Source organism: Lethenteron reissneri, chromosome 25, assembly GCF_015708825.2.
Source record: "Lethenteron reissneri isolate LAM-NWPU_2019-01 chromosome 25, ASM1570882v1, whole genome shotgun sequence".
Classification (NCBI taxonomy): Eukaryota; Metazoa; Chordata; class Hyperoartia; order Petromyzontiformes; family Petromyzontidae; genus Lethenteron; species Lethenteron reissneri.
This window is the reverse complement of record NC_083803.1, coordinates 4,938,289-4,964,996: the sequence shown is the minus strand read 5'-3', so window position 1 is coordinate 4,964,996 and position 26,708 is coordinate 4,938,289. Positions and strand designations below refer to the sequence as shown.

Here is a 26,708-nt window from a genome sequence, read left to right as displayed (position 1 = left end):
AGGGTGACTCACTCGAGGCACTCGCACGCAACGAGTCGCCCGCTCGCTCGCCCGGACAGATGATGACGAGGAGGGGAGCTTCCCGGCTCTCACCCCCCCCCCCGGCTCTTAAATCTTCTCGTCAGGACAAACAAAAGAGCTTCCTTTCTCCGGACGAACGGCGCCGCGATTCTTCTCGGACACGGTCACGCGATCGAGGCGCGGTCACACGTGGGCATTCCACATTCATGCGGTCGGAACTAAAACAGATTGTCATCTGCGCACGCTTCTTCACCGTGTCATTCATTGCCATCGTCCACTTTTTGTTGTGATCCATCTGCCACAGCAGCTGATGTGCACCGATTGAAAACCTTCGTGCCCATTCGGTTTTGTCGTTGCTTTTCATGATTCAATTCAGCTTCCCATGTCTTTATCTGCGACCTCTCATAATTTGCAATGGCTTCTCGAAATCAAATGTTTTCCTGCTGTACAAAGCATCAATGTAAATGTGTGGGGTTCGAATAGAATAGGTCTGAGGCTCTTTTCTGAATGAACACCAGAATTGACTGAATTCTGGTGTTCATTCGCGGACGACGTAGATCCGATGGAAGAAAGCTGCGTTGCGCTGCAGGAAAGTGTTCGTACGCTGAATAAGTTGGGGCAGGATGCAGGACCGAGGATTAAAGCGGAAAAGATAAAGACGATGGTGTTCGGAAGGGAGGACATTGAGAAAGAAGTGATGATAGAAAACAGAATCAAGGTTGAATGGAAATAATAAAATAATAAAAATAAAACATGATAGAATAATTCTCACGACATTTCGACCACAACGCAAGCAGCCGTCCTCAGGTGGAGAGCAGGTCTGTCGAGTAGACAGAGTCTGAAACGTCGTGAGAATTATTTAATGTTTAATTTTTATCATTTTATTATTTCCATTCTACGTGACTTTACCGAAAGAACCAAGAAGATGAATCCCTGCAGTCACGAAAGCTTTAAATCGAAATAGAATCAAGGTTGTGAATATAAAGGAATGTGTGAAACTTGGGTATTCTACTGACATGGGACAACGACTAAACGAAAGACAAAAGAGCGTCGCAGAGGCAAAAGGAGTGTTAGCAGGATGCTATAACGTAAGACCAAACTGAACATCTCAAGGATGTACAACTTTGTATGCATGCGAGACTTTGACATTAAACAGATTCGTCAGTTTAACACGTAGGCTTTCGCGACTAATATCATCCATAACATAGGGGCAGGGTTTTGGGTTAGATTACTAATTAGATTACTAATTGGCTGTGTCGGGTGGTGGCAGGTTTAACGACACATTTATTTTTACGCGATCTCACCCCCCTCCCCCCAAAAAGATTAAAGGGATCAGTTATTGGCACTCGAAAGGCATTGCTACAGAAGGATCCTGCCGCATCTAAGCTGGACCCAAAGATTGACCAACGTAGACGACCTGATGATGCAGGCAGCGATGAGAATACAAGGGCCACTATTTGGACAAACGTGTAGTCGTAGCGTGGGCAACAACAGGACAATTAAAAGTGTGTTGTGGTTCGGGAGAGAGAGAGGAATACCTCCCAGATAATGGATTGACGACGAAATCAGAGATCGGTGGCAGAAAGATGCGGCACTACTTGAGCATGTTGGCACGAGACAGACGAAAGTGGAAACGGATTGACGGAATGGGCACCTCCAGGGCGGCTCTCTTGCCCATGGAGATCGCGACGATGACTGAATCACGGCAGAGATCTTCGCTGCCGCGGCTGCTGCCCTCCAGCGACAAGTGATGGACAGTTCACGAACAAAAGATACACCACCATTGGAACCTCATTTGCCAGTAAAAAATATGATGATTGTTTTTTTTTACCCTTCTATCTGGAAACAAAACTGACACCTTTTTTTACAAGGAGTCATGTTTGCATAGACCACAATACCTGCGGTCATAATGCAAACAAAGAACATAACTCTGATAATGTATGCACTGTCCTTGAAGTTGATTGGTCCACACTTTCCTTAGAGCCTAGTCTCACACTTTCCTTAGAGCCTAGTCTCACATGGTGTTGGACCAGATGACGCCAAAAGGGTAAAAAAAAACAATTATCAAAAAATACACCGTCAATAACTCCGCATTAAAAGGAAAATATAACAAGGCGACGTTTCGGGTAATGGCATTTGAAGGGTGCGTTATTGAGTTTTTGTTACTTGTAGAGTAGGTCCCCTATAAAATATGTATATTTTTATAGGCGTGTGTTGACCGTAAATTCCCTTGTAATAATAATAATCATTATTTATTTGAATTGACTCCACCGTAAAGGTGGAGCGCTCTTAACAATAAAATGACTCAACTGACATCCTGGACATTCTTGCGAAATAGGTTGTTTCCTCCCAAAAATGGTTGTCCTCGTGAATTATTGGTAAGCAATCAAAACAAACACAACGGATCCAGCAAAGCAACGGGTGGTTTTGGGGGCTTTAAACAAACCAGGTTCACGGATCGCTGGGAAGTGAATCGGTGCTGCAGCCTTTATAGCCGTGGCTGCATGTTTCCCGTCATCACCGTGTACTGCGTATTGATTCGCCCGATAGGTTCTGTGTGACTGAGGCTGTTTCCACGATTAACGGTGCTGCTGCTGCTGTGGCGTTTCGTCTGAAACATAAGAATAGGTTCTACCATTTTTTCGCAATAAAACAGGAGGTGATAAAAAGACGATGGCTCGTGTTGCAATCGAAACGTCGTGATTTCATTGATTTCATTTTATACCGACGTGGCTTTATCGAAAGAACCAAAGAGTATGGATCCCTGCAGTCACGAAAACTTCTGATCTAGAATTTCTCTGATAATATTTGCATTGTCGTTAAAACTGATTGGCCTGCACAAGAGAAGGCCTTCTTTGTTATCTATCAGAGCTTGTGTTTGTTTGCATGTTCAACACAAGTACGCGTGGATACTGCAGACTTGATTCCTTGCAAACTGGTATCTATGTGGTGGTTGAATATCTTAACACCTAATACTCTATGGTTCTTTCGGTAAAGTCACGTAGATAGAAAAATAGCTAAGGGGCCGTACATAAATGACGTCACGCACCTGGGGGGGGGGGTCAGATATTTGTGACGATGTGTGACGAGGGGAGGGGGGTTTGAGAAATGTGACGTCACATCAAAATGCGCAACTTTAAATAAATATAGACAACACGTTCTACTTAATTAAATAGACTTTTTAATAAATGGTTTCTCTTACAACATCAGAGTGCAGAGCCACATTAAATACGCACTACAATGACAATAGTTTAAAGCGATTTGAAGCATGTTTTATTTGGGGGGGGGGCAGAGCTTTGTGACGTCATATTCGAGGGGGGTTCTGACTTTTTGTGACGCCGTGTGACGAAGGGGGGGGGGGGGGGTCAAAAATCGTCCAAAATCGCGTGACGTCATTTATGGACCGTCCCTAAGAGGCCTACGCGATGTAAGAGCGCCTTCGTTGCTCCTGGAGCACCGCACGTGGTCGCCTGTTTGAGCCGCGCGCGCGGGAGCCAATCCGCGTCCTCGACCTGCCCGTGACGTCACTTGTGTCAGCACCAGGACACACGCACACAAAGACGAGACAAGGAGGGAGGGCCCCTTACCCCCCCCCTTCCCGGGTAGACCTCTCTACCCCAACGCTACTCCCCCAATGCTTTCTGGCAGTAGTCTCCTGAAATCCCTCCCATCCCCCCCCCGGGTAGACCTCTCTACCCCAACGCTACTCCCCCAATGCTTTCTGGCAGTAGTCTCCTGAAATCCCTCCCATCCCCCCCGGGTAGACCTCTCTACCCCAACGCTACTCCCCCAATGCTTTCTGGCAGTAGTCTCCTGAAATCCCTCCCAATCCCCACACCAACTCCCCTGGGGGCATCTTTGCCGTTGCAGAAATAGCTTCTTACCTTCATGGGCCCTACCCTGGCCTAAACAAAAAAAAATGAACCAAATTAACGACGATAGGCTGACGAGTAAAAAAAAAAACAACCCGATTCATTTGTACGCGGAGAGAGACGGACCGTAAGTCGTTTTGTTGTTGTTTCAATTTAATTCCCGAAGAAATCTTCGCCAGAGTAACCGCGTTACAATTGAAATACAACACTGAATGTGTTTACCCATGGTTGTACGGGGTAACCTCTGGTGGTGAGGATGATGACGACGATGGTGGTTTCCACGTGTTTACATGTAAGCGTACATACCTGTTTACATGCACGCGTACTTACACAGACACACTACACACGATTCTACGTTCGCACTAACTTACGCGTGTACATTTTAAACACATTTCTCTATATACATACATACACACACTGTACTGGCATCTACTGTATAAATACTATACGTACAAAATACGAGAAATTATCCGTGCACATACACGTACGAATATCGGTATGTACATAGCCTTTCATTCAAATAATATAAACTGTGGGGAGAATTGAGTGTTGGAGTAAACACTGCTGTGGACGATGCACATCGGGCGCAGGGCTCGGCAAACGGGGCCTCCGGGGCACCATGCGGTGGCTTTTCAAGGGCTGCAGTGGCGGCTCTTGAAATTCGAAAACAAAAAATGTCTCGTCTTGTTATTTTGGTTTCTGACCCCTGACCGTGGAAGTCCAGATTCACCATGGGAGTCCAGTTCACCATGGGAGTCCAGATTCACCATGGGAGTCCAGTTCATCATGGAAGTCCAGATTCACCATGGGAGTCCAGTTCACCATGGGAGTCCAGTTCACCATGGGAGTCCAGATTCACCATGGGAGTCCAGTTCATCATGGAAGTCCAGTTCACCATGGAAGTCCAGTTCACCATGGGAGTCCAGTTCACCATGGGAGTCCAATTCACCATGGCAGTCCAGATTCACCATGGGAGTCCAGTTCACCATGGAAGTCCAGCTCACCATGGGAGTCCAGTTCACCATGGGAGTCAGTTCACCATGGAAGTCCAGATTCACCATGGGAGTCCAGTTCACCATGGAAGTCCAGCTCACCATGGGAGTCCAGTTCACCATGGGCAGGGCTTGAGGCTGCTTCGTGATGTTATTGATGAAGGACCAACCGTCTTGTATTCACCCACAGTGCATTGCGGCTCTTAAAATCTTGTTTTCTTTTACCGAATTGAGAAATAAAACATCTTCTTGTTGTTGTTTTGGTTGCCGACCCCTGGTCTAGCGTAACTGTTGAATACGTTAAATTATTAAACGATGCTGCTGCTGCTGCGTCGGCAGTGATGCACAAATAACTTAACACGTTAGGCATTAACGTTCGTTCGTAACACCGTGGCCTTAACGGAAAAGTAGAGCGATAGGCGACGTTTAGAGTTGGAAACTCGTTTCCACTCTACTTCTCTGGTCTCTGTGCATGCTAAGAAGGACCATTGCCCGACACGTCTCACTGTTTCGTCTTCTTCATCGGAAGGCCACAATGTTACTGGCGATTATCGAAGACGGATGGAGATCACATTTATCAAAAAGAGGAGAGAGCAGGCAGACTGGAGTGCTTTTCAGAAAGCTGGCCATGAAACAATCAACATCATGCGCTGCGACATATTGCACATTAAAACGAGACACGCGCAGAGAAGTGGCAGACGCGTGTTTCGCCCCCTTCGCGTGTTTATTTAGCAAAGCGACGCGCGCGCGGAGGGGCTCCTGTGACCTGGAAAAGGGTAATCGAATCCCCGCGTGGCGCTTTTCCTTCAACTCTACGGGCTACTCACCTCGCATCCATCCTCCCACCCCCCCCCTACTCAGATGAGTGGCAGGAGGAGGATGAGGTCGCATTGACCTTATCCCCCACCCCATCCCTCATGTCATGCGGGTGGCGTTGTTATCCGCGAGTTATGAACACGCCCCGGGCCTGTTTCGTATTGGCGACGGCCAGTTCGGCGTCAAGGATGTTGTTCATTGGCTTGCGTACGCTCGCAGCCCTTAGCGACGGACAGGCTCGGTGATTCGGGCGTGCTTGGTCCGTCGACTGGCCCCTCGTGGGTGCGTGCGTACCGGGATGAGCGGTGAATTGTGACATTCAATTCGGGGAGAGTTTCGCAACGACCCTGCGGGTGGGAACACTGCCAAAGGCATTGGTGACCGATTCTGAAGAGGGCGCAAAGAAGCGTGGAGAGATGCATTCTGGGTATTCCAATGAGAGATGCATGCTGGGTATTACAATGAGAGATGCATTCTGGGTATTCCAATGAGAGATGCATTCTGGGTATTCCAATGAGAGATGCATGCTGGGTATTACAATGAGAGATGCATTCTGGGTATTCCAATGAGAGATGCATTCTGGGTATTCCAATGAGAGATGCATTCTGGGTATTCCAATGAGAGATGCATGCTGGGTATTACAATGAGAGATGCATTCTGGGTATTACAATGAGAGATGCATTCTGGGTATTACAATGAGAGATGCATGCTGGGTATTACAATGAGAGATGCATGCTGGGTATTACAATGAGAGATGCATTCTGGGTATTACAATGAGAGATGCATTCTGGGTATTCCAATGAGAGATGCATTCTGGGTATTCCAATGAGAGATGCATGCTGGGTATTACAATGAGAGATGCATTCTGGGTATTCCAATGAGAGATGCATTCTGGGTATTCCAATGAGAGATGCATTCTGGGTATTCCAATGAGAGATGCATGCTGGGTATTACAATGAGAGATGCATTCTGGGTATTCCAATGAGAGATGCATTCTGGGTATTACAATGAGAGATGCATGCTGGGTATTACAATGAGAGATGCATGCTGGGTATTACAATGAGAGATGCATTCTGGGTATTACAATGAGAGATGCATTCTGGGTATTACAATGAGAGATGCATTCTGGGTATTCCAATGAGAGATGCATGCTGGGTATTACAATGAGAGATGCATTCTGGGTATTCCAATGAGAGATGCATTCTGGGTATTCCAATGAGAGATGCATGCTGGGTATTACAATGAGAGATGCATGCTGGGTATTACAATGAGAGATGCATTCTGGGTATTACAATGAGAGATGCATTCTGGGTATTACAATGAGAGATGCATGCTGGGTATTACAATGAGAGATGCATGCTGGGTATTACAATGAGAGATGCATTCTGGGTATTACAATGAGAGATGCATTCTGGGTATTCCAATGAGAGATGCATTCTGGGTATTCCAATGAGAGATGCATGCTGGGTATTACAATGAGAGATGCATTCTGGGTATTCCAATGAGAGATGCATTCTGGGTATTCCAATGAGATGCATGCTGGGTATTACAATGAGAGATGCATTCTGGGTATTACAATGAGAGGTGCATGCTGGGTATTACAATGAGAGCCAGGGAGAGGAACGCATGGATCAAAGAACAAGCACAAATGAGAAACACCATATTGACTGCTATAATAATACAAAAGTAAGCAGGCTTGGGCAGGGCACGTCATGTCTAGAGGGTATGATGGTGATGGACCAGCTCGCAAAAGACGTTGATCCTTGCGAAGATGGAGTGATGAGATCAGTTGATTTTGAGGAGGGAGATGGATTGTGGCATCGTAGGACCCGTGCGGGGTTACGACGGAACGGAGAAGCCTTCATCCAGCAGTGGAGATATCTCGGGATCTGAAAGGTATTCTGTTGAGCCGTATAGATTGTAGAAGTAAGTTCTGCTAGCGAGCACCTATTGAGGCTGGCTCAGCGCACGGGGGTGCAGAGTGGCAAATGCTATGCACGCCTGCACGGGGACACCTTTGTCTCTCTCGTGCTAGTGTTGAACACACTGCAAGCAATTGCTAACTTTACTCTTGAGTCGACCTATAGGAGGCACAAGCCAAGTACTCTCACCAACTGCTGGTGGGTACCGTGCACCACGAGCAGAAGGAGTAGGTAACTCGTACTGCTGCTGTTGACCATTGACGTGCAGCAAATTACTGTGCTACTCCATCAGTTGCCACCTCGACCGTAGCTACTGCTGCTGTAGATTACGATGCTGTTCCTGGTTTATGCTGCTGCTGCTGATGAGATTGTTGCTTATCTAGACATTGCTGTTCATGTGGCACCATCTGCAGCTGCTGCTTTTGCAAATGACAAAGTTGCTGCTGCTGTAGCTGTATCTGCTGCTGCTGTAGCTGTACCTGCTGCTGCTGCAGTTGACAATTCCGCCCCAGCATCCCCAACTGCCACTGCTTCTGCTGATGATGGGATTGTTGTTGCTGCTGCACTTGCTGCTGCTGCTGATTATAATTTGGATCCTGCTGCTGCTGCTGATGCTGCTGCTGCTGCTCCGTGTGTTCCCGCTGAGGATGATGGTGTGGATCACGCTGCTGCTGCTGCTCCAGCGGCTGCTGCTCGCCACGCCGAACCGACACGAGGCCCCTCTCAGCCCCCGTGTCCGCGAGCGCTCTGCGGAGTCCTGACGCGGCGCTTGTGGAGACCTTCCCCGGGGCCTCCCTCCCCCGGCGCGGCCTCGGGCAGCAGCCGCACAGGTGGCGCACGAAGCGGTGCAGGCGCACGAAGAACGAATGGCGCCCCAGCAGGTACATCCAGGGGTCCAGGATGGGGTTGAAGGCGTGCAGCCGCAGAGCGTTGAGGTCCCGGTGGTAGTCCGACTTCGAGGTCACGGCGTTGACGATCGCACGGACCTACGGGGGGGGGGGGGGGGGGGATAGGGTGCAGGGCACGGCGGATCCCGTGAGCTCGGGGAAACAGCGCGGGTCTGTCCGCTGCGCAAATCCTCTGTGATGCCCGTTACCCTCGGATGTTGAGCTGCAGTAGGCTGACGCTCATCTGGCCAGGTCAGGGCGGTCGGCAAAACCGAAATAACAAGAAGGGCCAATATTATAATTGTTTTTTTACCCTTCTATCTGGCAACAAAACTGACACCTTTTTACAAGGAGTCATGTTTGCATAGACCGCAATACCTGCAGTCATAATACAAACAAAAGAACATAACTCTGATAATGTGCACTGTCCTTGAAGTTGATTGGTCCACACCCGAGACAGCTTTCCTTCGAGCCTAGTCTCACATGGGTTGGACCAGATGACGCCTTTTGGCTGTCTCGGGTGTGGACCAATCAACTTCAAGGACAGTGCACATTATCAGAGTTATGTTCTTTTGTTTGTATTATGACTGCAGGTATTGCGGTCTATGCAAACATGACTCCTTGTAAAAAGGTGTCAGTTTTGTTGCCAGATAGAAGGGTAAAAAACCAATTATCATATTTTTACTGGCAAATGAGGTTCCCATAGGGCCAATATTGTAATATATATTACTTGGTAATAACATTCAATGCACTTGAGCCCAAGACGGTGGGTCCTTAATAAGTAAAGGTCACGAAGCAGTCCTTAAAGAGCGCATTCGGCCCCGGAGTGGCAGGTTTGCCGACCCCTGGATCAGGCGGCGCGGCGAGGAAAGCGCTCGACTTACAGAAGAAGGGCAGCCGGAATGGGCGTCCCAAATTTAATTTAATTTAGCCACTTTATTATATATTTTTGGAAAAAGCCATTAACGGTAGCTTGTCACGGTTACTTAAGTATACAGGATATATGTAATAATGTAAAAACAAAAATCTTAGGTGTGGCACTGTCTCCACGTTTTACCGAAACCTTTTCCGTGAATTCCTGTTTCGTCTTTAACACGGCCGCGATTTTACTTGAAATGTTCCTTGACAAAAACGTTGCCTTCTACATTGGTTGACGAGCCACAGAAAATATTCATCACATTCACCGCGCTGTGTATGTATGTTGCACTTCTTTCGCACCGTACGTGGCTAACCGTGCTAATCGGAGGTGCCAGGCTGGGTGAACTTTGAGGCCACGTGGAGTTGTCGAAGGCCCGCTGGCAGGAGGTCACGGGGCAAACCGAGGTGTCATGGGTTGACTAAGATGACTGACAGATGCACCACCTGTGCCCCCCCCACCCCCCCCCCCCCCCCACTGTGCCGACTTGCTGCGTTTTATCCGTCCGGCGCTCCGCTCGTTGTCGTGTGAGCGTCGCTCCTCTGCCCTCCGTTGTGGAGGTCGACTGCCTCTAGATTCCCATTAGCGTCCTTCACGAGCCTCCTTCACGGAGGCCGATCTTGAGCACATGTGGTGCTATTTGGAGGTGCGGGGGAAGGATTGCAAACTTAACACAACAACAGAAGTTCTAAACAAATGAGTTTTCAATCTAGACGGAAAGGTGAAATCTTGAAAACTAATTTCTTTGGAACTGCTTTGTGTTTAGTTTGTGTGGTGGTGCCGCTTAGCGGACACAACACGGTGTTGCATTTTTAATGTACAACGCGACTCGGGGGGTGCTGGAGGGCACAGCAGCCTTGACCAGTGTCAGGGCACTCAGACGCAATGCAGGCTCATTCACGTTGGGTGTCTGGCGCTGATAAAGTTGCCTCGTCCGTTCCGGCTTGTCTACACCACCACCACCAGTGACGTGCATCTGTCACGGCACTCACGTAAGGACCACAGTTTCATCGGAAGGAACCGGCGATATATTATTGGTACTGATGGCGAGCTGTGTGAGCTGGTTCTTCAAAATAAATAAGGAATAAACAACATTTAGACTGATAAAAGGGCTGCACAGACGTGTACAAAGATAAAGATCCCCCGTCTAAACTTAACATACTTGTGGGGCAAATGATGTTCGCGAGCACCTATGAAGGCCGGCACGGTACGCTGGGGCGTGGGTGGCTAGTACTATACCCGGCCGCCTTTGTCTCCCCAACGGCGATATTTACACACCAGGTACTCATTTGAGGCTGAGTCGATTTAGGGGAGGCCCCGGACCGTTTCAGACAATCGTCACCGGTGTTGGCAGTAAGCGGGAATCGAACTCTGGTCGCCGGGTTCGTAGCGCAGCGCGCTAACCACGACACCGCCGCTTCCCACACGCGTACACACACACGCGTACACACACACACGTACACACACACACGTACACACACACACGTACACACACGCGTACACACACACACGTACACACACACACGTACACACACACACGTACACACACGCGTACACACACACGCGTACACACACACGCGTACACACACACACGTACACACACGCGTACACACACACGCGTACACACACACGCGTACACACACACACGCACACACACACACGTACACACACGCGTACACACACACGCGTACACACACACACGTACACACACACACGTACACACACACGCGTACACACACACGCGTACACACACACGCGTACACACACACACGTACACACACGTACACACACACGCGTACACACACACACACACGTACACACACACGTACACACACACGCGTACACACACACGTACACACACACGCGTACACACACACGTACACACACACACGTACACACACACGTACACACACACGTACACACACACGTACACACACACGCGTACACACACACGCGTACACACACACACGCGTACACACACACACACACGTACACACACACACGTACACACACACGCGTACACACACACGCGCACACATACACGCGCGCACACATACACGTGTACACACACACACACGTGTACACACACACACACGCGTACACACACACACACACGTACACACACACACGTACACACACACACGTACACACACACACGTACACACACACGTACACACACACGCGTACACACACACACACACGTACACACACACGCGTACACACACACGTACACACACACACGTACACACACACGCGTACACACACACACACACGTACACACACACACACGCGTACACACACACGCGTACACACACACGCGTACACACACACACGCGTACACACACACACGTACACACACACGCGCACACATACACGTGTACACACACATACACGCGTACACACACACACCCGCACACACACGCGGACGAGCGGTGGTGAGATGTTATCTCCCTGGCCTGGTGTATAGAGCAAGTTGCTTGTACGCCTCTCCCCGTGGTCGCATGTATTTTGTTCCGGGCCCTCCGACTATTTCCTCCACATTTCGAAACATGCTTTTACAGTATTCGGCTGCTATTAATTTCCACGTGACAAGCCACTTCGTTGAGCCATCATTTGTGGCCAGGTCGCTTCTGATAAAGAGCTATACACCTCGGTGGGCTTTACCGAGGTAAAATGAAGAGAAAAAAGCGAGAAATACAGGGTGTTTCAAAAAGACGGACCCAATTTCAATGACATTTCAAATCAATACTGCCTTGAAATTGGCTCCATCTTTTTGAAGCCCCGCTGCAGTTTAAAAAGCCAGCGGGGTACCGTGAGCGGCGTGGTGCAGACGAGCGACATGAGGGTGATGGACACGAGCAGAGTGAGGTTGTCCTCCTCCTGACGGTGCATTCGGCGTCTCTCGCGAGCTCCGGCCGCGCCGCCGGGCCCTGCCGCTTGCAGGACCCTCTTGCGCCTGATCATGCGGCCCAGGGTCACCATGACGCACGCGTTGCACACCACGGTGACGAGCGTCAGCGTGGCCATGACGGACGCGTACGCGAGCGGGAACGCGGCCCCGTCGCGGCCGCCGCGAGGACGCATGTCCACGTAGCACCACGTGCCCGGCTCGTAGACCACGGCGTCGGCGATGCCCAGGAGGGGAGCGGCGCCCAGGAGCGAGGCGCCCGCGAAGATGACGCCGAGGGTGACGCGCAGCACGACGTCGCGGTGCGCGCTGCCCGCGTACGCGAACGGCACGCTGATGCAGAGGACGCGCTCCACGGCCATGGCGCACACGATGCCCTGCGTGGCGGCGCCGAAGAAGAGCATGCACGCGGCCATGGACGTGCAAAGCCCCGCGCCGCCGAGCGCGGGCACCGTGAGGTTGCGGCCGTAGGCGGTGATGGCCACGGGGCTCGTGAGGCAGGTGCCCAGCAGGTCGGTGACGGTGAGGGCCAGCACCAGGGTGTAGAAGGCACCCAGCTCACGGCCGCCGCCGTCGCCACCGCCGCTGTTGTTGTTGCTGATGGTGGTGGTGGTGGGGGAAGGTGGTGGTTGATCAGTGGGTGGTGGTGGTGGTGTTAAACATTTAAATGTCACCTGGATAAACCTTGAGACGGAACATTTCGTTTGCAAGGGGTCGTGTCCATTGCAAGGTGCTGTCGATTGACCGCGTGCACAGCAAAACAAGTATAGAGATAGATGCAAATCTGTAACTTACACGGCACGCATTTATACAATGAACAATCATGTATTACAAAAATAATAATGATGGTGGTGGTGTTGGAAGTGGTGTTCAGTTGATTTGGTTAATTCGTGGAGAAAGTGTCGATGTAATTGTTACAGCGACGGTATTTGTGGTAGTGGCGATGCAGGATGTGATGTGGTCACAGGGGGAAGGTGACTATGATCATGTTGATGGAGGTTGGTGGTCATTGTGATGATGGTGGTGATGATAATAGCAGAAGTGATGGTGGTGGCAAGCGTCAGGTTAAAATAAAAACAAAAACTGAAGAAATGAATATCGTTGCCGCTGCAACTCGGTTCCTTGTCTCATTCCACATTCCTCTGACGCGCGTGAACGTATCCAGTTGTACAACCACCGGTTGTGACTTTACAACCCGGCGTGTGATAGCCGTGAGTCAACAACTCCCAACCCCGAGATTTGAATCCGCTACAATCGCGGGCCCAAAACACAGTAACTCGCTTTATTGCTGATCACTTTAACAAGTAGCAGTAGTAGGAGGAGGCTTTTGCGACCAAATATCAGCCATAATTGAATTTTTGGGGGGTTAGATCGCGTAAATATAAATGTGTCGTTAAACCCGCCACCACCCGACACAGCCAATTAGTCAGGGTTTGTCACGTAAACAAAACGTGGCAATTCGTTACCAGTACAGCACACCGGTGTGTTGGAGAATAAACCCACAACATTTACAATCGGAGTACGACGTTTCGCCAGTAATTACAACCAGCATCGTCAGGCGACGGCCAGATTTGTGTAGAAATCCTCCTGTTTCAGTCTTAGACATTGCCAATACTGTCCCCCGCATGTGACTGCAGTTGCGTGAGTCGCGGCCCCCGCAATGCCACGTGCGCGTGATACTTCCTGTACTCCATCGACTCGCGCGCCACATTCTGCTGATTGTGACGGCTATGCTCATGAGCAACGCGACTGGCGAAGTTATTTCCGAGTCCCAAGTCATTGTTACAGTTTGGGTGTTCATCTTCTTGGTTCTTTCGGTAAAGTCACGTAGAAGGGAAGTAATAAAATAATAAAAATAAAACATAATAAAATAATTCTCACGACGTTTCGGCCACAACGCAAGCAGCCGTCCTCAGGTGAAGACCAGGTCTGTCAGACGCTATCTCCCCGACAGACCTGGTCTTCACCTGAGGACGTCTGCTTGCTGTTGTGGCCGAAACGTCGTGAGAATTATTTTATTATGTATTATTTTTATTATTTTATTACTTCCCTTCTACGTGACTTTACCGAAAGAACCAAGAAGATGAATCCATGCAGTCACGAAAGCTTTAAATCGAAAGTTTGGGTGTTCCTTTGGGATGTTTTTTTCGCTAATCCCCTTTGAGTATGCGGCTAGGAGTGGAGGTGTCTTGCTGCCTGTCGGGAGGAAGCCGGAGAAGACCCACTGCGCTGACGAGGGGATAGCGCCGAACAGATCCGCTCTTGGCCGACGTGCTCGTCAACCCACTTGCTGTACTGTCGTCCGCGCGCCCAAATCGCAGCCCTGCGCATCTCTTGCAGCCCGGCATATCTGCACTTCCGATTTATCACGGGTGACTACGTACGGCGCGAAAGAAGTTCAACGTACCAAAAAGGGTCCCGTAGATCAATTTTACAGACTGACTAAAGCGCAACACGTTTGACCAAGTCTTGCCGCAAATATGCGCCGAGCAACCATTCCGAACCAAGGTGTTGAAGTCGTACCTTGGAGGTTGGTCCACGCGGTCCACCAGCAATCTAAACAGAGCTGTGATCTCATAAACGCGCCCCAACACCACCACCGCCACGTGTCAGCCACGCGCTCCCGACCCGTCCCACTCGGCGCGCTCATCACTCACCCGCAGGCGGCCCTGAAGGTGCCGCTCGTGCCGGTCCTGCCGCCTCTGCCGCTGCAGCTGATGCAGGAGCGGCCCGCGGTGCGAATCAGCATGGCCAGCGCGAGGAGGTTGCCGAGGAGACCCACGGAGAACATGACCGCGCACGTGCGCACCGTATGCATGGGAAGGATGTGAGTGCTGTTCCGCTCGAACACCATGGTGAGTTGAGACGCAAGCCTCGGCAGTCAGACTCGTGATAGCCTCCCTCTCTCTCTCCGTCTCTCTGTTTCTCTGTCCGCGTCTTTCTTCCGTGTTGTTTCTCCGTTGGAAGCGGCGCTTTGAGAAGTGACAGCGGCGAGTCACGACGCGTCGCGACTCAGCCGGGCACGGGCGGAGCCGCCCGGGTTATCGCGGAGAGAGGCGCCTTTCATATCGACCAGCAGCTGCATTCAGACGCAGCGTAACGCGGAGCTCAAGTCGTATAAAACGCGTGTCAAACGCGAATGCGCCGCTGGCCCTGTTTGATCAGCTCGCCAGACGACAGCAACAGCAGCAACAGCAGCGACGACAGCGACGACACGGACGGTGCCAGACGGTTCCGCGCCGCATGGATTGAATTTTACGCACGAGGAGAGACGCTGATGCAGGCGGGCGGGGGTGGTCTGGGGGTGGGGGCGTGCAGATCGGTCCAGTGCGTCGCTCCGGTTCTGTAAATCCCGTGGGAAGGTGCAGGATCCAGCGGGAATCTGTTCAATCCCAGCATCGCCGAGGGACAGATCTGCTCTTTCCGCCACAGCGCTCTCGTCTCTTGCTCTGCTCGCTCTCTCGCCCCCCGTCTCCCACATTCTCACCCCCCGCCCCTTTTCCCGTGCCCAAGAGCGTGCGGAACCGAGTTCGGTTGTGAGTAATCCGGCCCGGGATTTGGAAACCGCCACACATTTCCATTGCGTCTCAGCCGTCCACTACGCCGGACGTGGGGAACTGGCAGTGCGTGTGTGTGTGTGATTATGCGTGTGTGTGCGTGTGTGTATGTGCGTGTGTGGGTGTGTGTGATTATGCGTATGTGTGCGTGTGTGTGTGATTATACGTGTGTGTGCGTGAGTGTGTGCGTGTGTATGTGATTATGCGTGTGTGTGTGTGATTATGCGTATGTGTGCGTGCGTGAGTGTGTGCGTGAGTGTGCGGTAGTGTCGCAGTTAGTGCGCTGCGCTATGAACCCAGCGACCCGGGTTCAATTCCCGCTCACGGCCAACACCCAGTGACGATTATCTGAACCGGTCCTGGGCCTCCCCTAGGTCTACTCAGCCTCAAATGAGTACCTGGTGCGGTGTGTAAACATCGCCACTGGGGAGACAAAGGCGGTCGGGCGTGGTGCTGGCCACTCACCCCCTCGTGTGCCGTGCCGGCCTTCATAGGTGCTCGGTAACAGGACTTACCCCAACAGTCTGTTAAGGTCTTTGTGATGCTGTGCGTGTGCAAATCCTTTACTTATAACCAGGTTATAACCCGCTGAGATCAAAAGCTTAGTCGTTCAAGAGAAGACCTCTGGACCGAAACAAAGTACAGCCGTAGAGAGCACTTGCAGCCATAGAGATAACGTATGTAAGATGTTGAATTTATTTCGCGCCGTACGTAGCCAACCATGCCGATCGAAAGTGCGGGGGAAAGACAACAAACGAAACACAAAAAGCAGTTCTAAAGAAATTCGTCTTTTTTATAGATCGAGTGCAGACATAGTGATCATGTACAGTCATAGAGAAAATTTACAGCTGCAGGTAGCAAGTGTGGCGGTGGAGGACAGACAGAGTATGAGGAAGAGCGGTCACAACTCGTCAGCGTCACCTGAACCTCATGGCGGGACCCCGGGGTCCCCGAAAAAACGGAAGTCGAAATCGTAATTCATTCATGTATTTTTGGCGACTCCGTCCCACCGCGCACATGAACGCCGCGACCCGCCTGGCGCGGATCATTCTGTTGCCGTGTCGTGTTCAAGCAGCAGCAGCAGCGAGGACGAATGCGCAGAAGAAACTAAACTTTGAAACGTAGATGAGCGCATCGTGTAGAGCTCGTCGAGAGGAACAGATTGCCGTGTCGTTCGCCTTCAACAGACATAAAATGACGTCGCCACGCAGTTTATTGCGAGAGCCGGGGGGAGCGGGGGGGCTTATGGGACCACGGGGTCCCGCCATGAGGTTCACAATTCGCTTTGACAAATACTCACATCCACCCAGTCCGATTCACGAGTCGATCGACGTCCTGTATCGATATTCGATTCGATAGCGGGCGATTGTTCTCGTCTCGTTTCTACCCTTCTCGTTCTGCCCCGAATTGTACAATTCGTTCAACCGCTCTCAGCGTGACAATCACGGCGTGTATGATTGGCACACACAATTCCATTTTTTTTACAAGCACGACAGTCGATGCGTGTTATCCCGAGGACCGTACATGTGTTTTAAATGTATCATCATTGAAAGTCGCACCACTCATTTGCTGACGCCAGCGCGGCTGGACAGCACTGGTCTGGACGGCCAATGGAGGCGAATGGACCAAAACACGAGTTTATATTTGCGTCGGAAGAGATGAAGGTCACTTTCATTGTTTATTAGACAATCTACCCATCAATCAAGCCCTCGACAATGCACCTCCCTGCCGACTCGATTCCCGATCCCCACCCCCTTTCTGCTTCCATCGGCCTCGACTCTCCCCCAGATGCGGGCAGGACGCTGCTGGCGAACGGAGTGGAACAACGGGGACGTCCAAGAATGAACACCTCATTCCAGACCCAAACATTGCACCTACTGTTCTTTGGTTCTTTCGGTAAAGTCACGTATAAAGATAAAATAATAAATTAAATAATAGCATAATACGACGTTTCGATTGCAACACAAGCAATCATCATCAGGTGATGATATATACCCGATGATGATTGCTTGTGTTGCAATCGAAAGAACCAAATAATAATTCCTGCAGTCACGAAAGCTCCAAAATTAAGATTGAATCACTTCTACGGGGAGGTTTTAAGCTTATCTTTTTCTCTCTCTCTCTCTCTGGTTTTTTGTTTTCTCTCTCTGCCTGTGTCCTCTCTTTGGAATTTTCACACTTAAATTCTAACTTAGCAAGCTCCAAAATTAGGATTGCACCTACTGCTTTTGACATTTCTCATCCAAGACACAGACTGGTGGAACCATCAACCGCATCACAACATCAACAGACCGACGTGCACATCTCCGTGAATGGAAAATTAAAAGCACAAGGCACAGCGGTGCGAGTGTGACCATGCAACACGTACCATGGACCGCACAGTAACCTCACTGTGGTCAGCGGCACGAACTCTCTCTCTCCCCTAAAGCCCTCTCGTCGTGGTGAGCGGACATCGACGTTGAGCTCCTGAACATATCGTTGTCATGCGCAAGCATAGAATAGCAGGTGAAAGTCCACTCAGACGGAAATCTCTGTTGCAATAGGGGAGGGCATTGGCAGACGCGCACGTAAAAATGCGAGGTATTTGTGTTACGCTTCGGGATTTCGTCTGCAGAAGGCGAAGAGAGTGGCGCACATGGTGAGTCACAAGCAGAGAGAGGGGGGTGACACGGGGAAAGAGAACGTATAAGGGGAGGGGGGTAGAGATGCTGGCAGAGAGAGAGAAAGAAAAAATAATCGGGGCAGAGAGATAAGGGGTCATGGGGGGAGAGAGTCGTGGCAAGAATGAACAGCGGTGATGGTGGTGGGGAATTAAACGAAGAACTGTTTACAATTTAATTCTTTTTAAAACTCATTGGTGTAGGTCAATCGGTTTCAAAGACTGTGCGTACATTATCAAATCATGTTTGGCTACTTGTTTTACCACACACACGTGTGGTTAATGTTAATTTGCAACGGGTGTTTCTGGTGTTTGAACATCTTAGTACCTCCTGAATTATTGCCAGAAAGGGTAAAAGCCTGTTCTGTTTTCATCATCTTGATACTGGCAAAACGTGCCCATAGATATTTCTACATTTATGTTTTTGCTGTATTCGTTTTTGGGTGGTATGCCAGGGTGGTGGTGGTGGAGAGTCATGGGCAGAGGTCGGCAACGAAAAAAACAAAAAGATAAAAAAACAAAAAAATCGAATTCGGTGATGAAAAAACCCCCTGTCAATGTTTCAAGAGTCGCACTGCTGCAACGTGAATACGAGACGGGTGATGGCGGCCCTTAATCAAGGACGGTCACAAAGCAGTCCTTTAAAGAGCCGCATGCGGTTTCGGATCCGCATGTCGCCAACCCCTGGTCACTCATGGGGAGAGAGAGGGAGACTTTTGACTTTTAAACAACTTTTATTGCCGCCAGCAGCAAAAGCACTGGAGGCGATTTTAATAAGAAATACACAAAGTCACCAGAAACACAAAAAGAAAATAAACGCTACAAATCGACGCGCTGTGGCGCTGAAAGCACTGTGCACAATACAAAAGAAAAGCCACGTGGTGGTGGTGGTGGTGGTCATCGCGCACGCCACGGTGACGAGCGAGCGCTTCAGAAGGTGAACACGAGGGCGCCGTTCACGCTGGTGCAGAGAGGGGCTTTTCCGGCTCCCCAGCGTTCGAAGAAGACGTGCACATCACCAACATGTGTGTGGTACGCGTGCTCCAGCCGGAGCCGCGCCTTAAGCAAGCCTCTGAACACTGGAAGCACAGAGCAGCCGTCAGTGTCGAGAGAGGGAGAGAGAGAGAGGCGCGTGTGCTTCCTCGGTGGGGAATGTGGCACGCGGGGTGGCTGTCGGTGCCGTCCGCGGGGTGACTTTGAGCAGCAAACACTTCCCATATGCGGGGGCATCCGAGCTGTTGGCGATGATGCGGTGTTTGTTAGCGTGGGACTGAGCCACGCACACCTTCTGCCAAGGGCTTCCGTGCAAGTAAAATAAACCAACGCACGGTGCTGTGTCAGAGGGCTCCCGTCCTGGTTTCAAAAAAGACACAGAGCATGCATGCCTGCCAGTCTGTCTGTCTGTCGCCCTCGCTAACCTACTGTCTGTGTGTCTGCCTACTTGCCCGATGACGTTGTTGTTGTTGTTATTGTTGTTGTTTGTGTAATTGCGGATGTTGTTGCTTTTATGGGGAGCAGCAGAGGAGCGGTCAGCGCTCTGCAGCTACGAACCCGGCGACACCACGGCCACCAACACCGGTGACGATTGTCTGAACCCGTCCTGGGCCTCCCCCTAGGTCGACTCAACCTCAAATGAGTACCTGGGGAGACAAAGGCGGCCGGGTGTAGTGTTCTGGGGTACCCAGCCTATCGCGTGATGTGCCCGGCTTTCTTAGGTACTCGCTAACAGCACTCGCCCCAACAACTCTGTCCAGGCTCTACGGGGAGGGGGGGGGGGCGGTCGTTGTTGTCTGTGTTGTCTGGAGGCTTGCTCACAGCGCGCGCGACACGTGATGGCTGGTTAGTTCAACTCGTCAATTTAGTCGCCAGAAATAAATTGGCTATCTGTTGCACGGAGCCATTCGCGTTTGTTTTTTTTAATAGAAAGCAGCGTCGTGCGGTCATGTTCGTCACAGAAGATGACCCGGACAAGCACATCCAACGAGCAGGAAGACGCAGACACACCTACAGCAACCGACAACAACAACAACAAACCGCGCGTGAATCCACGAAGATAACCCTAACAGCCTCTTTCTATGAGGCTGTTGTTTCACACAATTGCTGAGCACAGGCCCAAAGCGACGAGCGGTCAGCAACAAGCAGCCCTGTCAATGTTGTAATAGATTAGGGTGTAACACGTTTCTTCAATTGAGCTAGGTAGCAAGAGCTTCAGAATCAGAATATTGTAAAATCTTGACTTGAAGCTTTCGTGACTGCAGGAATTCATATTCTTGGGTATTTCGGTAAAGTCACGTAGATAGGTTCAAAGAAAATAAGCAAAAATAACAGAAAACTACGGCGTTTCGACGACCACTTGCGTTGCGATCGAAACGTCGTAGTTTTCTGTTATTTTTTATTATTTTCTTTGAACCTATCTACGTGACTTTACCGAAAGACCCCAGAACAGAATGTTGTATGTATGCTGGAGGAATCCGACGAGCTATGAAGCTCTTTTTCACAGACGTCCAGTAGAGCTTTGGAACAGACACAATGCGATGCCGTGGTGGTGTGACGGGTCCTTAACATGGGTGGTGGAATAATCAACGGGAACAACAGCAACTATTGTAGGAGCGATAGAAGAGTGACAAGTATGTGACGGGCAAATGACTGATCCGTCTAGAACACTGGTCAACAACAAAAAAACTCTGGACTGGACTTTTGCAGCTGTTTTAGACTAATTTCAGGGTGCTGATTCCAAATCTGATCTCAGATTTGCTCTATCACATCTAATTTTTATGCTATCGGCATACCCCATTTTCATTGATTTTACCCGAAATTAACTCTGTCACTTATGATTGCAAGTTGTTGCGAGTCAGTGACTGCTTTAGTGTTAAAATATGGTGCTGTATTTTTAGGATAGTGTGTTTATAATATCATTTTATGTAGATATCCACATTTATTTAATATTTTTTTTCTGCAGTTTTTATTGAAAATGCAATGTTTGATATCTCAAAAACCTGATGTGATAGACAAAAACTGATGCCAGATTTTGAATCAGCACCCCAAAATTACCTTAAAACCGTTGGAATACCTTATGCCAGAAAAGTGTGTTGACCAGTGGAATTCTATCGGGAGCAGTGGGGTAGGAATTGAGTGTTCCACCCCCCAGATACAACAGCAACAGGATTCCAACTTTGCCCGTGTGCTTTGTATCGCAGCGGTAGCTTGAAGAAGCTTTAGCACAGAGACGGAAACCACGCTTATTCAATGCCTCCGAAGCCAGATCAGTGACACAGTCGCCGCTCTACGACAGCTCAGATGACATTATTGTGCCACGCGGACTGACGGATTGACTGTAGGTAACAGCATCAGTGTCGTATACAACGGGAGCAACTGTGGCATTGCCAGCCTCACGTGATCATTTCATTGGCTGTGAGTTTCGAGTTGAATGTGAGCAGGTGTTCCTCACCGCAATCAATAATTGTATTAAAACCCGTGGTGATTGCTCGTGAGGTGTTTGCTAGCTGTCTCGTACTTTCAGCTTGCGATTTTAATTACTATGATGCATGAAGCAATACCGTAGTTGTCAACTCACACGGGTTACCCGTATTTGTTGTACAGGGACATTGAGCTTTCAGGTCCATGCGGAGTACAACCGCTTCAATACGGGCACATTTTTTGTTAACTAATGTTTGTTTGTGTTTCTCCCTTGTGGTGGGACATTGTCGAATGAACTTTGAGATTTATAAGGGCACGCACGGGGTGATCAATAATGTCTGAATTGGTCTGTAATAAGGTAGGGCACTGATAAGGGATCGACAGGTTTGCAATACTGGGGTAAGTGCTGTTAGCGAGCACTTCGGTGTGGTGTAGGTAGCACCATTACCGGCCGCCTTTGTCTCCCCAATGTTGATGTTTACACATTTGCGTCATGCACAGCACTCATTTAGCGCTGATTCGACGTGGGGAACGAAGGGCCGACTGTGTTTGGCTCAGAAATCACTCGCCACTATTAGCCGTGGTCGGAAATCGGTCACAGGGTGTGTGGAGTGCAGTGCGCCAACCACGACCACGCAGGTTGCAAACACAAAGGCAAAACATCCCAATGTAACCTTCACGGACTATTGGGGCAAGTGCTGTGAGCGAGCACATATGAAGGCGAACAGGGCACAACAACAACAGCCGCCATTTGCCACAAGGTGGCACGGATGTCACCAAAGGCGCTTGTACGTACACGTATGTTGAACTTCTTTCGCACCGTACTTATCCAACCGTGCTAATCGGAGATGCCAGGCTAGGTGACCTTTGAGGCCACGTGAAGTTTTCGAAGTCCCGCCGGTTGGAGGTCACGGGACAGACCCAGCAGGTGCCATGGGTTGACTGACTGAGATGACTGGCAAATGCACCAGCTGTGCTGCCCACTGTGCCAGGCTAGGTGCAGGAGGTCACGGGACAGACCCAGCAGGTGCCATGGGTTGACTGACTAAGATGACTGGCAGATGCACCAGCTGTGCTGCCCACTGTGCCAGGCTAGGTGCAGGAGGTCACGGGACAGACCCAGCAGCTGCCATGGGTTGACTGACTGAGATGACTGGGAGATGCACCACCTGTGCTCCCCACGACTCCACTGTGCCAACTTGCCGCATTGTATCCGTCCAGCGCTCCGCTCGTTGTTGTTAGCGTCGCTCCTCTGCCCTCCGTTGTTGTTGGAGGGCGACTGCCTCTATAGCTGCCCATTATGGTCCTTCACGAGCCTCCTCCACGGAGGCCGATTTCGACACCGCTGGTGATCTCTTCGTCGACAAGTCCACCCATCTCTTCTCGCCCGTTTTAGCCCCCCTCTACCCGGCCAAACAGAAGCAACAACGGCACGCAAAACACAAAGGCAAAGATCCCCCGTATAGCCTTCGCAGGATGTTGGGGCAAGTGCTGTTAGCGAGCACCTATGAAGGCCGACACGGCACACACGAGGGGGTGGGGGGTGGCCAGCAAGCACGCCCGACCGCCTTTGTCTCCCCAGTGATGATGTTTACACACCGCACCAGGCACTCATTTGAGGCCGAGTCGACCCAGGACCGGATCAAATAATCGCCACCGCTGCTTGCCACCGTGAGCGGGAATCGAACTCGGGTCGCCGGATCGCTGACCACTACACCCACCGCTCCTCGCGCAGCCCGTCTCTCCCACGCACGCCCACACATCTATTAACAGCGCAATCAGCAAGGGAGCCGTGGGGGGAGGGGGGGGGCATGCCGCAGTACACTACTCATAGTGGGGGGGGCTGGGTGAGAAAGAGAGAGGGGGGGGGGGTCGCAGTATCTGAGTCGGCACAGCCGGCCACGCATACCATCCTCCCACGCCTCCTCCTCCTCTTCCTCGTCAAGACATCAACGATGGGAGGGAGGGGGGGGGGGAACCACAACTTTTGAGGACTGGTTTATTTCTCAATGTTTACGCCGCAGCATTCTGCTTGTTCCGCTAAGTCATCGTGTTGTATTTATGGCCCTTTGCAGAGGCGAATTAAAGTTTAATATTTTGGTGCAGTGCCCTTCAGTACGATACAGTATTGCTTTATGGATATCGATTTGTTACAAGGTATTTTTCAATCCATTGTTGCATTATGCATCCGATGATGGCCGTGAGACCGTGCCTGGTGGAGTTACTTTAGATGTACCACGGCTCTGCGTTTTTGCACCCATCTCGCATGCCGAGTGTTAGTCATCCCCGAGTGAATGAGTTGCACATGTATACAGCAATGGGTCAATCCTCTGCTGTCTGGGGGTCTGTCCACGCATTACGGCTTATTGTGGGAGGGAGGGGGGGGGGGGGTTATGTGACCATACTCAGAGCCGTCCCTATGGTACGGCGAATTGGGGGTCGACCGCCCCGGGCCCCGCGCTTTGGGGGGCGACTGGGGGGGGGGGGTGCACGTTTCGTCGTCACGTTGTCAGATGCAAGACTTGCGGTGTAGTCTGAATGCGTCGGGAGTCCCCCGGTTGGACGGCCGTGACCATACTTCACCACGCTGGTCCGACGTGGGTTAGCAAAGTCTGAGGAGCTCGGGCGTACGAGCATGACAGTGCGGCGACGCGAGGCATCTGGCTGCACTGCTCTGTGCGCTGCCGACCACGGGGACCCTGAGGGTTCACTACACGGGGATAATTCGTGCCCACAACAACAACAAAAATCATAAAATGTTCAGCTCATTAGCCGAACGGCCTTCCGGAAAAATTGATCATTCAGCAGTAGTTTGTTTTTCAAGCAGGCTTTGTGGGTCTCATCAGCAGACCCGGTTCTATACAACAAGTGCTGCTGTGTGTTTGTTCTTTATGGTGACATTGGAACATAGTACTCTGCCACAATAGGACACATTTGAGCACAAACAGCGCCGTTGCAAAGGTGGTAACGTCTGGTCCCGAATTTGCTGCTTAAAAAAAATACTCGTGGATAAACATTGGTCCAAATTACGTGGGCTATGTTTATATGTGTTTCCCCCCCCCCCACCCCGTAGCAATGCATCATTACTGTTTACACCGTCCTTCATGGTGCTCGGCATTGCCGGGATTTAATTTGACGTCGTCTTGATAATTGGGTCGGGATGTAGCCGAGTTTCTCCAAATAGTATCATCATCATCATCCATATTTACAATCACAACCTTCATCACCGTGTGCATGATCTTTCGCGTTCCCCTCTTGTAAAAAAAAGCATGCTATCGTCGCCATCATCATCATCATTAACTCATGGGTGATCGAAACATCACCATGAGCATCACATGCGACAGCTCCGGCAGTAACATCTCCTCCACTACCAGCCCAGTTATCACCACTGTAACCTTTCGACTTCCATGACTAATACTGTACAAATTCCTCTCATCGTACGAATAACAGAAATTCCACCACGACCGCTCTGGGGATCCATTAAACGAACACCGACTGCAAGCGAAAATAAATACATGAATATAGCAGCAATAGTCGCTTATGCATACGGCCTATTCTCTCGCCCTAAGCAAGCACTGTGAAATTTTCGCACAACTGGCTCAAGGCTCGGTGGGCTTGTTTTTTTTCGTGTGTGTCTTTAAATTATAGCGCACAATAACAACGCGTCGACGGAGCGGAAAGAGTGTCTGTGGGTAAATGGGGCAAAGAGCGAGGGAGACAATCGCGTGAGAGTGGGACGGGTTTTCGTGGACATGCAAGACCCTGACCCTCCCCCCCATCCCTCAGTGGTGAGTATTAAATTATTTACTAAAGTCCCTTCCTCTTTGGCGCTTCCCCCCACGTGAAGTTGACGCAACACGCGCTGCCCTGAGACGCTCCTCGTGGGGGAAGTGGATTTAGAACCGGGTAATTTTCTCGCGGTTCGAGCGCTGACTGGCAACAGGGGAAACGGCTGTTGTGTTATTTGTAACAACGACAACTAATGTGGTGACGCGCGCCTGTAACCCAGCACCGTGCATGCGTGGCTTGGCCGGATCACACAGATCAGGGGTCGGGAACCTTTTTGACTGGGAGAGCCATAAAAGCCAAATATTTCTAAATATATTTCATTGAGAGCCATATAGTATTTTTTCACGTATAATAAGTTAAATATGTCTTACTTTTAATGCGACTTCTTGTGCTGCATGGTTTTGCTGATGGACTTGTAGTCTGGTTCATACGACGTGGTGAGGTTGAGCTTCATGCAGGCGTGACCCGTGAAATTTATCTTCAAAACTAATTTCTGTTTACTTTAAAATGACACGGTATTATTCAGCAAATATCACAAGTATTTTAAAATCAGTTCCAAACAGATTTTTTATTTTTACTTTTTTATTATTATTTTTTTTCAACTCAAAATTGTATGGGAGCCATATGCCGTCACTGGAAGAGCCATATATGGCTCGCGAGCCATAGGTTCCCGACCGCTGACACAGATGTTGTGAAAGCCTCTTCGCCTGGACGCCGAGGTACCGTACCCTGGATGGCCAGGAGAGTGATGCCCCCTCGCACCACTCCCAAATGTAAACGCTCATTATGGTGTGCAGGACGTGGGTTCGAATCTCGATCCTGACGCGTGTATAGTTAGGAGTTTGTGTGCTCTCCCCGGAGGTCGTGTGGATTTTTCTCCGAGTCCTCCACATTTAGAGGCACGCGTTTGGATTATTTGGCAGCTATAAATATCCACGCATGATAAGCCACT

At 50.2% G+C, this 26,708-nt stretch overlaps 1 protein-coding gene across 1 annotated transcript; it reads right to left on the bottom strand.

Annotated features, from left to right (window-relative positions):
- Window positions 1–7,245: 7,245 nt before the first annotated feature.
- On the bottom strand, window positions 7,246–15,919 carry LOC133346905 (prostacyclin receptor-like). Its single transcript, XM_061558733.1, has 3 exons — window positions 14,992–15,919; window positions 12,238–12,931; window positions 7,246–8,609 (listed from the first exon to the last, which is right to left on the bottom strand). Exons 1-3 carry the CDS (start codon window positions 15,186–15,188, stop codon window positions 7,950–7,952), a joined length of 1,551 nt encoding a protein of 516 aa, XP_061414717.1. The 5' UTR covers window positions 15,189–15,919; the 3' UTR covers window positions 7,246–7,949.
- Window positions 15,920–26,708: the final 10,789 nt, after the last annotated feature.